Genomic DNA, 17,775 nt, shown 5'->3' with positions numbered 1-17,775 from the left:
TTCTGTTTAGCATTTGCAATAGGCTATCCTGCAAGGATACAGCTGGCCCACAGTGTCAGCAAAGTAGCCAAAGTTTGGGGGTCCTGCTTCCCAGCCCCATTCCCCTCCACTTAGCAGCTGCTGGGAGGAGGGAAGCCCAGCGAAGAGTTACTGTCCGACCCTATGAAACATCACCTGTGTTCCTTGACAGGCTGCTGACTTCTGTCTCCTGAGTCCCCTTTTCCCATCAGACTTAAAAGTCTTCACAATAGTGTCTGTTTTCATTACAGAAATTAGTTTTATTCCATGAATGATTTGGTTTTCCTACTCATTTTGTGGAAGACAGTCTCACATTAAGTTAATGGACAGGGTAAAATCCTAAAATAAATGATGTTGATTGCAAGGTTTCCAATAAAAATTATTGACTAAAAAAGCCTGTAACTTACACATTCAATATAAAATTCATAGGTCCTGTTAATATACAGTGGGTTAGAGAAACAGAGAAATCAGAACACTGAACAGAAATTTGTTTTCAAATTATTCCATAGGGCAAATTGATATGCTATTTAAACCAGAGACAAAATTACAGAAGCATCTTTGGGAATTAAGCCCACCTGAGTTTTATTTGCAGTTTGGTAGTATAGTTGACAAAAGCCAAAATAAAAATCTTGAAATGTTCAGTATTAGAATATTAAAATTGCTTTTTTCATCTTGATAATTTTTGCAGGACAGATGTTCACCTGGGATGTAGCCATGAACACCCAGAGAATATGAATAATGTACCCAAATTGTACCATTGTATAAATCAGTTTTATTTTATTTTTTTTTTCTTTATCTTGCTTCAAATGTCACTGATCTTTAGTAGTTTTTCAACATGTGAGCTCCTGCTGTATTAAAAATAATTATACTAATTTTTAGTATATAATTATGAATATCCAAAAATACAGGATACTGTTTTATAAGATAAAAGCCACAAAATGAACTAAGACAGTCCACCAGGAAATCATATTTACAAAACTCCTATTCCCTTTGCTTTTGGTCTTGGCTAGCATACATCTTTCAACTTTTACCACTGGTTTAAATTAAGCCAGGCTCAGTATGAATAACAAAAAAAAAAAAAAAAAAAAAAGGAAAATTTGTGGAAATCTCATCTAGTAACATCAATTACTTAATTATTTCACCCAGAGAGTGATCAACGGCTGATGTAGAAACCGTATCACACTCATAACAGAGAAAAAAGCAACGGAGATATTGGGAGAACTGTTCACTCTGTTATATATGGTTAATTAATACTATCCATCACAGTCCCAAGTCAACAAAAACTTAAATAGGTTTTAAGGCCAGCAGGGATAACTAACCATCTAAAATTACTTTTCTCACACACAGAATGCTCTTTGGTACCGTCTGAATAAAGACAGAGCTGGGGGATGAACTGAGGCACAGTCCCTAAGAAATGCATTCAGCTGTGGCTTTCAGACTGCAGATGATGGCAAATCTGTTACAACCCAAAATCAATTGCATCAGCCATTAATCATCCTCGCTGTTAAAAATGTGCACCTTACCTCTACCCTGGTTTCTCGTAGGTTCAGTTTCTAGCCACTGCAGTTTTTATAACCTTACCTGAAAAAGTCATCTATTCTCAGAAAACTTCTTCCCCTGTGAGACATTGCCAGCTGTTACTAACCCTCCTGGTGCCCTCTGCTCAGAGAAGGAAGTTTCCCAGACATAATTCCTGCAATGCTTTTCTGATCATTTTCTAGTGGCTCATATTTATTTTTATTTGAAGCACGAACAGCAGAACCCAGCCTAGTCTGCAAGGATTTTTCTGTGCTGAATAAATTGATGATACCAGTTCTCTCCTTTCCTTCCTCAATATTTTCACGTGGCTATATATACACCCACACCTTTGTCCATCCCCATGCAGTAAAGCATTTCAGCTTCAGTGAGTAAAACTGATGGACCTTAAGCATACGTTCAACCATGCTCCTAAATATAGTTCCACTTGAACATACTTCTACAGTTAAGAACATGTCCAGCTACTTCGTTAAATTGGCCTTAATGTACAGTGACTTCCAGACTTCTCCACCTCTACTGCTACCTCTTCTCGCCTGTTTTAGGGCCTAACTGTAATGGGAGGTTTTTGATGGGTTGTTTTTCTAGCCTAAACCTCAGTGGTATCTCTGTGTCTATATATTTTAACTTCCTTTTGGAGTTAATTATTTGTTATCTCTTTATACTGAGTATCTCTTAGATGAGAGAATGTGTGAAATTCAGTGTTGTCTATTTTTAAATAAATATCATTTGGCCGAACAGTGGGTCTGTGTATTTTGAAATGGAAAAGAATATGTGGCAATGAAGGGAAAGAGCTAGTAAAACACACATTTCTGAAATCAGGAACTGGAAAGATTTTTTTTTTTTTGCCCAGAACCATTGCAATAGCAGTTAAATTCCATTACTTCCAATCTGCCAGCTGTGAGAGAGAAGTACAATTTTTAACAGGTGAATAGAAAAAAGAAAAATGAGACAAAGTTCTGAAGGAAAAGCACAAAAGCCATTACAAAGATGATTTCAGGATGAAAAAAACCCACCTCAAATCTCTCAGCAAGTGACAGCTGTGGTTTTAATGGACTATTCTTAAAATGATATTTATATGCAAACTGCCTACAGAAAGTAAAAAAAGGATGCTAGTAACCTAAAAATGTTAAAGTTTCTTATCTCCAGCTCAAAAAATGTTGACAGCAATGGGTGGAATATTACAACACCCCACGAACCTCCCCGCTACATGATGCTCTGACCTGGTGCCGCTATGAATGATCTGGTACAAGTGCTGCAGCAAAGCAGTTGCCCTGCTGCCTGCTCCTGCTCCACCTCTCCCCAGCTCACCAGAGCCTATTAGCATGGGGGTTTTAGTCTCACGTGCCACCCCATGACAAAACAATATTTTTTTCCTACTACCATTGAAAATATTCCTGATCTCCCAATGCAGTCCTTTGACTTGAAAGAAAGTTTTGAGCATGCATCAAATGTTAGATCAGCACTGAAGACTATCACCACTGCACCTATAGGTACAGGCGTGTCTTTGGCTGATGAAACTTCCCCCAGCTCAGTGACAGCTCTTCTTCCATAGGCATCTCTGTGAGCAACTTCACACCAGCTGAAATTCAAGAGCCTATGCTAAAGATGAAAGAGGTGGGAAAGGATATTATATCCTCTAAATGAAACGGCCAATAAACAAGACCCTTTGGAAACTCCCCTCTACTTTGGGCCCGCCTATTGCAGACAGTACTGTAGAAAGCATAGTAAAATTTCATTCTTTGGATGTCTGACGAGTGAGCTCTGACAGTTTTTGTTTCAGGGGGGTAAGGCATTTTCCCAGCTGCTTGCACCTCCTCCCTGCACGACTCCACCCCACGCAGCAGAGCTGGCAGGGGGTAAGGTACACCCGCACCTCCGCCGCTCCCAGCCACAGCCCGACGTCTTCGCTTCCAGCACCAGCGCTGATTTGTGCCAAGCCTCCAGCCTGTGCACGGTGCTGCCGAGTTGTGGGCAGGCTGTGTTACTACTGGGCTATTATTATTATTAAGCAGACAGATACCTACAGATATGTTTATTTAAATAGCTAATGCATATTGACTGCATGCATGTAAATATATACATGCATGTAAATACCGTATTATGTATACAATTTGTGCTGATGGATTTGAACGTATATGCACACACCTCTACACTGGTAAAGCTATGAACATATAGCTAAATAAGCAAATCAGATCATTGCTTTTTTACATAAAATATCCACATTTTTGGACCAGCAGCTTCAACAGGCACATGCACAAGTACTTGTGCAATTAGGTCCTTAATTTATAGAAACTGTAGGAGGCATTGCTTAGGAAAGCAGAGTTTGTGCAAGCAACACATTGCCTCAGCATCACAGCTTTAGTCATGCTGCTTAGAATTCAGTGGTGACAAAAGCTAAATTCTCCCTCCAATATTAAATATAACTCTGCTTAAATGTGGAAAAGTATTGCCAATTTCTTAAGTGAGAGCTAAAGTGAAACTCCAGTATTTCTTGTGACAATTTTAGAAAATTGCCTAAAAGGTTGCAGAGGTGTTTTTTTTTTTTCTTTTTCACTCTGTATTTAGTAACTCTAACACTTAATCTTCCTGCACGTCACTGCATATCCAGCAAGGTATAGCGAGTCTTGTCCTTCCCCATCTGACCGGAGAAGCAGCTGGAAGAGTGGCTTCCCCAGCCCCTTCAGTGCCAGAACAGGCTGCTGAGTCCAGGATGAGTTTGATCACTGCCAACGGTTTTAAAAAAGAAGTAAGTTTTGGAGAAACTAAATCCATAATATTTTGAATAAAAATCTGTAAAGCATGCTCTCCGAAGCACAGGCAGGACACGGGGGCCCGGCCTTCACACCTGCACTGTGCTGGGCCGGAGCGCCGCTTCCCGGAGCCCCACTGGGGGGAATGATTCACCCCATGGAAGAGCTGAAAAGAGAGAATCGCGTTTCGTTTGCCGCCTGTAATACACCTCAGGCGTCCAGCACAACCTTTTTGGAACAATTACAGATATAGGCTACGTTTCCCATCCCTACGGAAGAAACCCAGCCCGTCCCGCTCCCCCGACAGCAACTTTCAGCCCCGCTCGCTCCCAGGGACAGCCCGTGCGAGCCGTGGCCGACCCCGACAGTCCCGCTTCCCCCGGGGATGCTGGGGGGGGCTGTGTGCGTGGGAGGGAGCATTTTCCCTTTCCTCGCGGTGGGACCGCGCTCTTCCGTCCAGCCACGCAGAATCACCGCACACAGCCGGTGACGGCTGCCAAAAAAAAAAAAAAAAAAAAAAAAAAAAAAAAAAAAAAAGGAAAAAGACCTGCGAGGATGACACGGTTTCGGGAAGGAGGAAAGGAGCGCTGCGGGGGGGGGGGGAGAGCCGCCCCCGCCGCGCCGTCCCGTCCCGTCCCGTCCCTCGCAAACCGGGCTGCCCGACGGGGCGTCCCTGGCGCCGGAGCATGCTCAGAGGGCGGCGGGGGGGCCGGCCCGGGGCGCGGGGAGCCGGCCGCGGGGGAGCCGCTCCGCGGGGCGGGCGGAGCCGTCAGCTCGGGCGGGAGCCGCCGGGAGCCGCGCAGCGCCGAGCGGGCACCCCCGAGAAGCGGGCACCCCCGAGCAGGGTGCGCGCCGAGCCGCGGAGCGGTGAGCTCGAGGAGGAGGGGAGCGCGTTGAGCCCGAGGAGCGGAGACCCCGAGCGGGGTTGGGGGGGCGGGGGAGGAGCGGCGCTGAGCCGCGGAGCGCTAAGCGAGGGGGACGCGAGGCGAGTACCCAAACCGGGCTCCGAGGGGACGGAGACCCCGAACCGCGGAGCGGAGCCCCCGGGGCAAGGGGACCAGCGCTGAGCCGCGGGGAGCGGAGCCGGGGCGGGAGGGGCCGGGGCGCGGAGCCCGGTAGGCGCGGAGCCGGGCGGGGGGCGCCCGGCGGGGGGGGGGCGGCGGCCCCATGGGGCCGGGCGGCGGGGCGGCGCTGGCTGCTCGGCGCGTCCCGGCCGCCGCCGCCCCCCCGCCGGCGGGAGCCGTCAGCCATGCTGCGGGGCGGCCGGAGCCCGCCGCCGCCGGCCGCGGGGACCCCCGGGGGGGCGGGGGGGCCGGCGGGAGCCCCCGGGGCGGCGCAGGTGGCGGCGGGCGGTTTGCTGGCTCTGCTCATCCTCTGGACGCTCTTCGGGAATGTGCTGGTGTGCGTGGCCATCGTCCGCTACCGGCACCTGAGGAGCAAGGTCACCAACATCTTCATCGTGTCCCTGGCTGTCTCGGACCTGCTGGTGGCTCTGCTAGTCATGCCCTGGAAGGCGGTGGCCGAGGTGGCCGGGTACTGGCCCTTCGGGGCTTTCTGCAACGTCTGGGTGGCCTTCGATATCATGTGCTCCACGGCCTCCATCCTCAACCTGTGTGTGATTAGTGTGGACCGGTATTGGGCTATTTCCAGCCCTTTCCGCTATGAGAGGAAGATGACCCAGCGGTTGGCCCTGGTGATGATCGGTGTGGCGTGGGCTTTGTCTGTGCTCATCTCCTTCATCCCCGTCCAGCTCAACTGGCACAAAGGGGGGGATGTTGTTGCTGCTGGTGATATTGGAGATGGATTTGGCACTGGCTGGGCAGCAGCAGGTGCTGTCACCACCTGGGCGGAAGATATGAGCACCACATGGGTGGCGTTAGCAGCAATGAGACCCTCTGGTGGGACCTCTGGCAGCAACGATACCCTCGCTGGACCGTCAGAGAGCTGTGACTCCAGCCTCAACAGGACTTACGCTATTTCCTCCTCCTTGATCAGTTTTTATATCCCAGTGGCTATCATGATAGTTACCTACACTCGAATCTACCGCATTGCCCAGGTGCAGATCCGTCGTATCTCTTCCCTGGAGAGGGCAGCTGAGCATGCACAGAGCTGCCGAAGCAGCCACGTTGACTGCCACCATCACACAAGCCTCAAGTCCTCCATCAGGAAAGAGACTAAGGTGTTGAAGACTCTCTCCGTCATCATGGGCGTCTTTGTCTGCTGCTGGTTGCCGTTCTTTATCTTGAACTGCATGGTTCCCTTCTGCGAGAGCCCACCCAGTGACCCCCACGCTGGCCTTCCCTGCGTCAGTGAGACCACCTTTAACATCTTCGTCTGGTTTGGTTGGGCCAACTCCTCCCTCAACCCTATCATCTATGCCTTCAATGCTGACTTTAGAAAGGTCTTCTCCAACCTCCTGGGATGCGGTCAGTTTTGTTCTAGTACTCCGGTGGAGACTGTTAATATAAGCAACGAGCTTATCTCTTACAACCAGGACACCCTTTTCCATAAGGAGATAGTGACTGCTTATGTTAACATGATCCCAAATGTGGTTGACTGTGAGGAAAATCGTGAGGACCCTTTTGATAGGATGTCCCAGATCTCCCCTGACCATGAGATTGCCACTGACTCTGTCTGTGAGCTGGACTGTGAGGGGGAGATTTCACTAGGCAAAATAACACCTTTCACTCCAAATGGTTTGCATTAAATTGCATCCTGCCCTGGTCAGTTCTTCTTGGATTATAAAACAAAATATTAGCACTGCGTGGAAAAACTGGCTTGAGTTTATGCTACAGTTTGGTCAGTCACTTCATGCTAAACTCACTTCTGTGTGTAGCACTTTGTAGGTTGTAGACACTGTCATACAGGGAGCTGGCAGCACAAACTTAATTCAGCACTTCCCCAGGCCGAGGGAGGACCAGGCAGTCACCTTGATTAGCTGTAGTGAGGTATTGTGGTATAATTATGGTCACTTCATGTTTACAGTGTATTTGCAAGTAAAAGGTGCCATTGTCAGTGCTGGGTATTACAACGTCTAAAATCAGGGACAGATGTGGCTGGTATAGACGTGAAATAGAAAAAAAATTCTAGGCTGTTCGTTTGTTCAGATCCTAGGTTTCTTCTCCTCTGTTGTTCTTTTGTTTGTTTGGGGATTTTTTTGTTGTTGCCTTTTTTTTTTTTTTTTTTTTTAAAGATAGAATAGTGAGGTGCTGATTTGAATGATTATTTAAATGCGTGTTTCTGCCAAAACAGTTTATGTGAAATCCATGTTCTCCTGGGCGGCGTTGTTGCCAATAATATCCTTGCCGTGTTCCCAGATGAATAAATAAAAGTTACATTGATCAAGGGGTTATTATCTTTCATTTATCATCCTGAAAGGTTTACCACAAGTATTCAAACTTTAACATTCCTGTTTAAATGGTTAGAGTGACTAACAGCTAAACCCTATTATTTAAAAAACTAAGTAATCTATATAGAAAATACAGTTTTTGAATAAAAGCAAGGCTTGTAGGAATGATTGACTTAAATGCACTCTTTTATATGGGTCTACTCACAGCTAGATTTATGTCTGTTTTTCCTCTTAGTATTGTAATTGATGCTATGCCTCTCTGCAGCTAAGAATATCAAGTATACATATCTACAAGCTATCAAAGCTTTCCACTTAATTCTGTACTTGAACTTACTTTTTAAAGATACTGTTAATGAAAAGAGTTTGGTGATAGAATTAAGAGCTGAGTATGTCTAAAAACAATAACTGCATTTGAAAATCATGGTAATAATCAACATTTCCAAGTGTAGACATTCGAAAACCCATTCAAACCAAGAGAAGAAAAAATGCTGTTTATGTATTTCTTTTAGTTATTTACTGATTATCTGGAACTTAAATATACTTTAAGTGCTTTGACTCTACAAAACATTTTGAATCAGTCTTTAAAAATTGCAAAATAGTGTTTTAAGCTTTGTTTCTATTGAAACATTTATATCAAATGGAATATTATATTTAGAAATATTTGTAAGCTTTCAGCTCAGAAATCAAAAGTGATCTTATTTCCAAGACAAATGATCAAAGGTAGTAAAAGCAATACCAATACTTACTTCAAGTTTTAGCTCACAAAATGAATGCTTGCAGTTCAGTTACCCTTTAAAAATACCCATGCCATGAGATGAGCAGATTTAAATTGAATTGTAGATGTGGATTCAGTAGCACTCCCTCCTAATGGTCCTGACCAGCCTCACCTGGGGCCTCTCCCAGCCTGCCTAACTGGAGGCCCCAGTATGATGTATGGAGGAAAAATAGGATCTGCACTAGTCAGCATGCTTCAGGTGAAGTAATTTAACCAGAGGCTGGGATTTGCTAATGTTACACATTTAGGATTGAGCCTCTCTGAAAGTCAAGCCCCTAATACTGGTTTGGGGTTTGTCCTTACCTCCCCTCGCGATATGGGGTGAAAGAAGCACAGGAGGCATGTGATTGAAGTCCCTTTGTGATTGCCTCTGATGCAATTTGGTTTTGTCTGCAAGCAACATTTTGTGTGTGTAGACTTTGATATTAATTGGTTATATTGTCATTTTGGATTATCTTTTCAACTGCTTGTCACTGAAGATTGACATCTATCTGAGTGTTTTCTTTGCTGTTGATATGAAATCTCAGTGTAATGTCCCTTTACAGCTGTCCTCAGGAAAGGGTATTGTGACTGTGGCTTAGGGAAGCTCGAAAAACAGAAACCCCATGCCCAGAACCAGGTTCAACCTCCTAATGGCTTAACGTAGAGGGTGAGTATGTTGTTGTTTCTCTACTAAAGCTGTCATATATTGCCAGGAGTTAACCATAGTTCTAGCCCTGCTGGTTAGATAAACTTGCCCAGAATAAAATCATTTTCCCAGATAAAAATGAAGGAAACTGCTTCTGGTGGTGCAGTGAGGAATTATCCCAACCAGAATTTAGATTTTTGCATTTTCTAGTTACTGCTGAAGTTTTGAGGCTTATAGCATGTTAAACTTTCTAGATCTGTGCAAAAAGCCTATGATATGCAAATGCAAGAGGTGCAAGCACCTGGTGCTGATTTCAGCTCCCAGGGCAGCGCCTGTATTTTGCACAACTTTGTCCATATTAAATCAGAAACAACTCGGGGAAAGGGGGGAAGGAAAACATGATCTCTTCCTGAGCACCTGGGTACCGACAGGCTGCCTGGTCTGATGTTCTGTGTTACACACTGCTCCAGCAGCAGTGCAGAGCAGCAGAACCGTTCTGGTGGTAACAGTGAAGAGGGTGTCCCCCCCACTTCCCCAGGTAGCCTCTCCTCTTCAGAATAATCCTTGGGCTGGTGGTGTGACAGTTCCCTGCAGGTGTGGTGGAGGGGTAGATGTCTGCAAGAAGATGTCAGAGCATCCCCTTGGTGGGTGTTTTGCTCCTCGTCGAGGCTTTACCTGCCCGGGTTTCTGGAATGAGTGGGTGGGCTAACGCTGGGATGCAAGAAGATGACATCTGCATCAGTGGGTTTATATAACAGCTTTGCACAGAATATTAGAAACAGTCTTATCTTAGATCTGAAGGAAGGCAATTTTTAGCCTGCCCCCAGAATTTGGGAGCATGATTAGGACAATACAGAGAACTGGTCAAATTCCCACTTTCAATTACTAACTTTTTGTTTATGACTTCAGCTGGTAAATTATTTCTGATGGTGGCTCTATGATGTAATCTCTCTCCTTAGAATATGTACCCATCAGGGGGCTTCATCCTTTGGAGCCCAGGAACATCAGAAAGGGAACATTTCTGCTTCAAAAGACAGAGAGAAAGTACTTTTTTTTTTTTTTTTTTTTTTTTTTTTTGTGGAAGCACAGCTTGACCTTGCAGATCTGAAAGAAAATCTTTTTCTTGACTCATAACATAGAGACAATTTGTTGCTTTTTAATGTGTCTTAATTACTTACCACTGTCAAAGCTGGAGTATTCAGAGTTAGCAAGATAAACTTTTAAAAGAAATGTCTATCTTGCCTTGAACTCTAAAAAGGTGCAGACCATTTAAGGAAAACATCCCCAAAAGGGATTGTTTTAACTTCTCTCTCAGATGAAACTGCTGCCCTACTTTTTTTTAATGGTTTCTCTCTTAAGGACTAATGCGTCTCCCTAGCTGTAGAGCAGAGTTCACTGGAAGTGCAAGTAGGTTTTTATAATCCTCATATCCTTGTGGTGTCACTCTGCAACTCATCTGTTCCAATGGTTTTGTGCCTCCCATCAACATGTTTTCTTCCATGAAAGTCACCTTGCTCCTGTCATGCATTTTATTCCCTAATTAAGCATGATCACTTATTGCTAGCTTAGTTTGGGGTTTTTTTCTTTTTTGTCCTTTGTACTTTAAAGATTTGAATGTACAGTGCAGTTTGACTTTGAGTCATCGTTACTTAATCTGGTCCTGAGTGACAGCTAAACTTCAAGGTCCAAGATTATTTTCAGTTTCTGTCTTGTGTTATTGTTTAGAAATCTTACCTTGCAGTGTATGTCACTGTTAAATTACCCCTTAGCCAGCCAAATCTTCTGTTACGTCTTATTCTATTAGTTCTAGATAACTTCATATCAAAGGGAGGTCAGTCTATCAGTAGTCTGTATGGTTTTTGTCTAAATTAACTAATGACAGAGGAATTAATTTCAGTGAGAGAACAGAACATGTGAAGGTATCTTAGTTCATTTTTTAAGAAGCTGGGACATGGAGGACATGAAAGTACAGTGTTTTATGTAAAATGCTAGGAATACCATGAAAACACTTTCACTATTCAAACCCCCAAAGAGCTTTTAACAGCTCTGACTTTAGCAAGTGGTGATGGGTTGTACAGTGTTGGTTTGTTGTTTTTTGTTTTGTTTTGTTTTTTTTCCCAAGCTAAAGAAATGTAGATGAATTTTTCAGAGGTGAACACAGACAAAACAGTTTTGAAAGGGAGAAAAGTTATTGCAATATATTTTGGTTGTTTTGGTACTTCATCCATTTGCTTTCAGTTGTGTTTCTTACTTTTGCCAGCCACATCTGATGTGTCTGCAGGGAGGCTCCATACTGAGAACTGCTGTATTTTTGCAACATGTTAAAAAAAAAAGGCTTCAAAATTAGGCTTCTTGTAGAAATAACACTAAGCACAGTCTTACACCATTTAGGAGTCAATCATGTATAAACACAGCATTCAAGAGACTGACAAGACTGGAGGCAGTGTTCAGAACGTGCATCAGACTGGAAGTTTGAGAGGTCACAAGTCCCTCAGCTGTTTGTATGTGCCAAAATCTCCACTCTTAACGAGGAGGGCATTTTTGTCACTGCCACACAGAAGGCAGGCTATACACCTATGTTGGTGTTAATAATTATGCAGAGATTTTTCTTTCCTCTGAGGCGACTGTTTAATTGGATTCATAAAAATCTTTAAAATTATTCAATGCCTATTTAAATCGGTAGAACAGCTCAGTGATGGATGTGGGCTTGGGTCACAGAGCAATGAAATTATTTCTTCTGTCTTCTTATGAATATTATTGCTGGTATTCTCTGCTACTGGATGATGACTTGTTGAAGCTGGCATGATGAACAAAATATTTCACCATCTGATATGCAGAAATAATTCTTATATTCAAATTTATTTATTTGTTTTCAAACTTTGGGAGACTTTAGACTTTCCAGGAGCTTCACAAAGTCCACACAGAGCTTCTCCACTTTGATCATATCTCAGATCAGCAACAACTGGTTACACTTTGAGTACCTTGGTAAAGATATAGTTCACTATGCTTTTATGAACAGAATTATGCCCCTCTAAGTTTAAGCTGATGTCTTCAAAGATGGGGGTATACTTTTGTCACAAAAATGCCTATAAATGAGGCCATTTCCATTATTAACGGGTCACCAAAGATGTGCCTCTTCAGCCTTTTGTTTGTTGTAGCAGTGGTAAGATTGCAGTGAGCAATAATGGGAATAGGGGTGTAAAGAGTGGAAATACAAATAGTATTATCATCTGAAGCAGATGACGTATTATTTCTTTTGGGAAGCCTACCAGCTCTCCCAGGATAGTTTTGTTTAACAGAAAATTTACAAGATTATTTTATCTTATGTCTAAATCCATTCTCAGTTGTGACTGTTCAATATTTTTTATAGTGGACAGATAGCTGTTTAAGGAGGATAAACATTTTTATGGACTTAATCATTTATATCACATCCATCACAGTCACATTTGTGAGGTTTGCAATAATCATTTAAAAATAATTAAGGATTCCAGTCTATGAAAAAATTCTTCTTATGAATTATTCGCCCCTTTTAACAACAAATACTTGTTTTTATCTTGTACTGCACTCTCATTGCTGCCAGAAGAAGATGGAATGCTCTGAACCCCCTACTATTAATCTGCTGATTCTCATTAGCAGGAAGGTCTTAAGAATAAGGAAAGTGGCAGCAACATGTACAGACAGGTTCAGTTCACATGAAATTGGTCTAGTGTCAGCCGGCCCGTGCAGGGGACTGCATGGCCATGACCCTTTCCCGATGCACAGGCACCTCGGCCTCGACCACAAATGCCAACTCCGTGAGCCTTGGCTGCGTGGTGGGCCCCTTGCTCCCGAGGTGGCTGCTCAAAATCTGCATGTAATACTTAGGAAAGTTGAACTTGTTAACAAATGCTCTGACTTTTGCTTGCTACATAAAAGAGAAACCACACTTTACTTTTTTGAGGTTATGCTCTGAAAAAAAGTGGTTGCAAATGACATCTGCTTGGTGTAGCCTCTCCAGTTTAGCTGCTGCCTGGCCAGTGCTTGAACGGATGTGGCTACGATAGCTGCTTGGGGTTTCAATATCTGAACTGCATGTATGTTGTAGTTTAGGGGCCTAATATCGAGCAAAAGAAATCCCGAATTCATGCAGTTTTTCCAGAGCCCCCGAGGAGTCTGGTGGTCGCGGAGCAGAGGTGAGCCTCGGCCGCAGCCTGAGCTTGGTTGCTTCCGAGGACATCGGAGAAGTCGAGTCTGCAGCTCACCTGCTGCAGTTTTGAAAATGTCCCATGAGTAAAATATTAACAAGGAAGTTCACTGTGCCCTCTTTTATCCTTTGACCTAATTTTTCCACTCTGAAAGGTTTTTAGCGAGATAAAAAAATCTACATTTCTAGCTTTTGGCCTTGACCTTTTGCTGTCTCTGTTAACTATATATGATTAGTCTCCTTTGGTGAACACAAGCTCCTGGCATGGAGTTAGCTGCTTGGGTACCTCATTGTCACCAAATCTGGAACTACCTCAAGCTGCACTTAAATTACCTCATGTCTCTGGCCTAAAGGGAATCTTTTTTGTTGGTTTGTTTGTTTTTTTCCAAGCTACAACATTTCCCTCCTCAACACAAGATTATTCACCAGAAACATAATTTAGAGGACAAACGTAAATAGACTTTTTTTAAAGCTCTTAGGGATTTTGCTTGATTATACTAACAGAATGGATCGGTATTAGGCATGGAGATAAACAGAGTTTTTTCTACAAGAGGTTTAATTTTTGGCTTTTTATAGAAATAAAGGCGGGATATTTTCACTGTGAAGAGTACATACATTTGATTTTATACACTTACATTCATGCATATATTCTTACATATATATGTATATATACACACAGAAATATATTTCATCATATTTACGGGGTAATAAATAAATGTTTCTCTCTAAATACAAAATGTGCAAATTTGTACAGAAGGAAGCAAGTCACATCTTAAAATTTTACTGTTATTTTTTCATCACAACAATCAAATACAAGTACACAGTCTTCCCAGATGTTCAAAAGGTATTTTGGATGTTTACAGTTGAGAATCTTTGAAAATCCAAACTTGAATTATGCAGTGAGAGTGAGTGTACAAAATTCTTTCTCTCAGCTATTTTATATTCAAGGCATTTTTATAATGATTTGCTAATTGATCTTTATCAATAAGCATTTGAGACAGATAGCAAGAAGAAGACATGATTTAGAAGCACCTCTTGGATGTCTCAGTGACAGATATTAAACAATGCTTTTATCTTCCCAGTTGGGTGAAACAAAGGTGCAAACTTCTTGACAGCTTGCAGAGTTTCTGATTCATCAGAAGATAAAGTGTATTGCACAACCTTTCAAAACATTCAATTTAGGTAACACAGTATCTGAATTTTAAATGGCATCTTAGGTAGAAGTATTTTCTGTATTAAACAACTACTTTGATAATTCAAAAAATGCCCTTTAAAAAATAATATTTGCAAAGGGTCAGGGTTTCATAGGTCAGATGGGATAGAAGAGTGCAAATTTGGTGACCAGCTCAGCTTCATCTTATCATTAAAGATGTACAACTCAAGTGTCAGTCTACTGTGCAGCAGATTAAGATCTGTCATATTTATTCCATTGTGTTAAAGCTTGGAAAATAACTTCCACAGCAACACCTTAGATCAACCTACAAGGAATACTTTGTCAAGGAGTGGAGAGCAAAGAGGGCTTTGAGGTCATCTTTCCACTGTGCTGTATAGTGCTGGTTTTGCTGTGTGATAGTAGGGCATTTTAGAGGTTTGTCCTAGTCCTGGAAGCAAGTCTGTCTTCCAGAAACTTTCAGAAAGTGCCCAGTCTGATCTGAAATCTGTGGTAGAATGGCCCTAAGTATGTCAGTACTATGATTTCTCTAATCTGTGTAAATAAGGTATCAATTGTAATCAAAATCTGCTGCTTTATACTGAATTCATATATTCCTTGAGAGAAGCTGATCTCCTGTGGTGACTTGTAACATGATGTTACAGAGTTGACTCTTAGTGAGTCAAGCCCAAATCTGCCAATGTGCAAGTACAAAAGAAGTGGGGGTTCTGCTTTCTGCTAAATACAGGTATCAGCAATAATTTTTTCAAATACAAAGGTACCAACTTCTACTGTTTGTTTGCCAATGGAGTACAGATACTTATGGACAGTGATGGGACAGTTATAAATGAGCTTAAGAGACAGAAAACTTAACTTCATAAATATATCATATAATATCTAATAGCAGTATATTCATTTCTCTACTATACAGGGCTCACACTGGTTTATACCTTTGCAGAATGCTTCCTTTTTTTTTTTTTTTTAACCTTTTAGTGGCTTCTGTTAAGATACCCAGGTGATGGTAACAGCCTGCAGAGATCAGCAAAGTAAACTCCAAAATGTAAATGTTTTGCTTGTGTACTGTTTAGATGAGAAGTGACAGTACCACTGCTTGAATGTATTCACCATGTTAGCACAAAGACCTGCACCAGGTAAAGCTCAACATCTCATACCTGCACTCCCTCTGGTTCCGTGCAAACCACAGTCTTGGCCCAATAGTGCCCTGGGTTTGAGAAGGGGAGACAGTGTCCCCGCTCACACTGCAGCTCAGCAGCTCTCCTTGGAGGTTGCAGAAGCTTAACCTCACTGTTTTCTGCAGGGTCTGTAACCTCTAGACTATGATACACATTGCAGATACTGTCCTTGCTGGCTACCTTTCTGAGTCAAGCTAAATGGCAGGCTCTGAGTTGAATACCTGGTCTCCAGGTGCCAGCCCTCTGTAGTTGGTTGGAAGGTGTCTCAGCAAAAATTAAGACCAGTAGGGTGTGTGTGATGGCACAGCATTAGGCACTTGGAGACAGTATTTCCTTAAAAATCAGCTGGGTGTGGGATTTTTTCCAAGACTGTTGTCCTAAATTTAGGCACCTAAATTCCATATAAATGGAAATGTAAGAATTTTAATACTTTCTAGGTTATACAGATGTATGCCTGTACATATTGCAAATGAATCTGGATCCCAGCTGGACAGGCTTTGAAATGCAACACAGAAGTGTGTAAACTGAATGACTTAGCATGCATAGATTAAGTAGGATCACCCCTTCTCACTTGTGAGCATCACCTGGTTCAGCGTCTGCTTTATATTCTCCCACTGTGAGTTGAAGCAGACCATTGTCCCCTGCATAATACTGCATCCATTCATGTACAGGGGCTATTAAAACACCCTGGAGCAGGATTTTGCAGCCCTGGGACCAAGGGATGTAATATGGGAACCATCCTATACGATGTGCCCCACAGCTGAGGCTGGCAGGAGAATGGTTTGTGCTACATCTGTGCCTCTGCGCATTCAAGCAGCCTCGGGGAGGCTAAAAGACACCCTTAACTTCTTGTTTCTGGGCTGAGAGCTTTATTTTTTGTCTCAAAGAGGCACATCCAGCTTTCAGTTGCTTTTTTAAAAGATGGTATGCTTCAGTGCCTTGTGTATGAAAGCAAATGCGATGAATTCAGTGATGGCAGCAATGCAAACTTTATAACTTTAATCTACTAGGACAGATCATTCAGTGGTGAAGATGATTTAAAAGAGATGACTTTGCCATTCTAAAATTGTCTTTTTTTGTTGTCTGTCCTTATTTGCTAGCACGTTAGCTGGAACATTAGAAAAAGTTGTTTGGTACAGAAGGAAAAGTTATTTTCTATCTGGTTAGATACAATAAATTGTCCTAAAAGTACCTGATAGTCTCCTTAGTGAACTGCTAATAAATAGCTGGAGGAAACCTACTTTCCAGACATTTCCTTTAGCCAAAATCTCAACTTTATTCTTTCTAGGCTCCCTTCTTCTTTCCAGGATAACTACTTCTTTTTGGGAACCCTGCTTTCCTGCACCACCTTTCCTTTCCAGGACCCCAAGCACCACACATAAGCACATTGTGTGATCAGCCTCCTAACTGGTGGCTGTCTCCCACCTCTTTATTACTGGAGGATTCAGGATGTGCCTTTTTAGTTCAGGTTTTATCAAAATTTACCTGCCTGTATTAGTTGCAGTAGCAGGCTTCTGCTTGAGAGTTCAGAAGTTTTTGATTTCAGATACTGCACCTCCATACCAGTTTTCTGTAGCTTGTTCATGTTCACAATTTAAATTCTTTCACCTACAACAGCGAGAAAGGATTATATGCTAGAAATTGGCCTCCACAAACTTCCTTTTCTTTTTTCCTGTGAAGAAACTCCAGATTCAGAGAAGATTAATTTCTGCATGTCTTGTTCTGTGTTCAAGTCAGTGGCTTTCAGGTCATATGGAAATACCTCTTTGGCTTTGTATTCTTCCCAGTTGGCAAGCAGTGATGATCCCAAGCCAGACTGGAATTAGGCTTCTATCTTACCTGCAGCTGACCTGTGACTGAAGTGAGGATGGGCCATGCATGGTCCATCAGGGTGGAGCATTGACTTCAGTTTTATCCACTACTGGAGCCAGACCATCTCCCTTTGAGAATCTGCTCTTCTTTGAGAAAAGAGATGCACACTTTCCTAAGTCCTTGGAGGTCTTATTGTTGCTTGTGTCAGATTATGAAGTTCCTGCCACTCTCAGCTATTCAGTTAAGTTTCTGACTCTTTTGGAGATGGTGGGATCTGCACCAACCTTAGCTGCCAGCCCTTTTGACTGACACTGTATCTATTGAGGCCTTGAACAGTAGGAATGTGGTCTTCTCATGCGCCACTTTCTTACCTTTTCTACA

General features: G+C 42.8%; 1 protein-coding gene across 1 annotated transcript; it reads left to right on the top strand.

The window, feature by feature from the left end:
* Positions 1 to 5,553: 5,553 nt before the first annotated feature.
* On the top strand, positions 5,554 to 7,649 carry DRD5 (dopamine receptor D5). The gene has a single exon (XM_032984414.2). The coding sequence runs from the start codon at positions 5,554 to 5,556 to the stop codon at positions 7,009 to 7,011; it is 1,458 nt and encodes a 485-aa protein (XP_032840305.2). The 3' UTR covers positions 7,012 to 7,649.
* The last annotated feature ends 10,126 nt before the right edge of the window (positions 7,650 to 17,775 follow it).

The sequence above is a fragment of the Tyto alba genome, unplaced genomic scaffold (assembly GCF_018691265.1).
Source record: "Tyto alba isolate M040663 unplaced genomic scaffold, T.alba_DEE_v4.0 Super-Scaffold_6, whole genome shotgun sequence".
NCBI lineage: Eukaryota > Metazoa > Chordata > Aves > Strigiformes > Tytonidae > Tyto > Tyto alba.
Note: the sequence above shows the minus strand (reverse complement) of the source record. Positions and strands in the feature narration are given on the sequence as shown.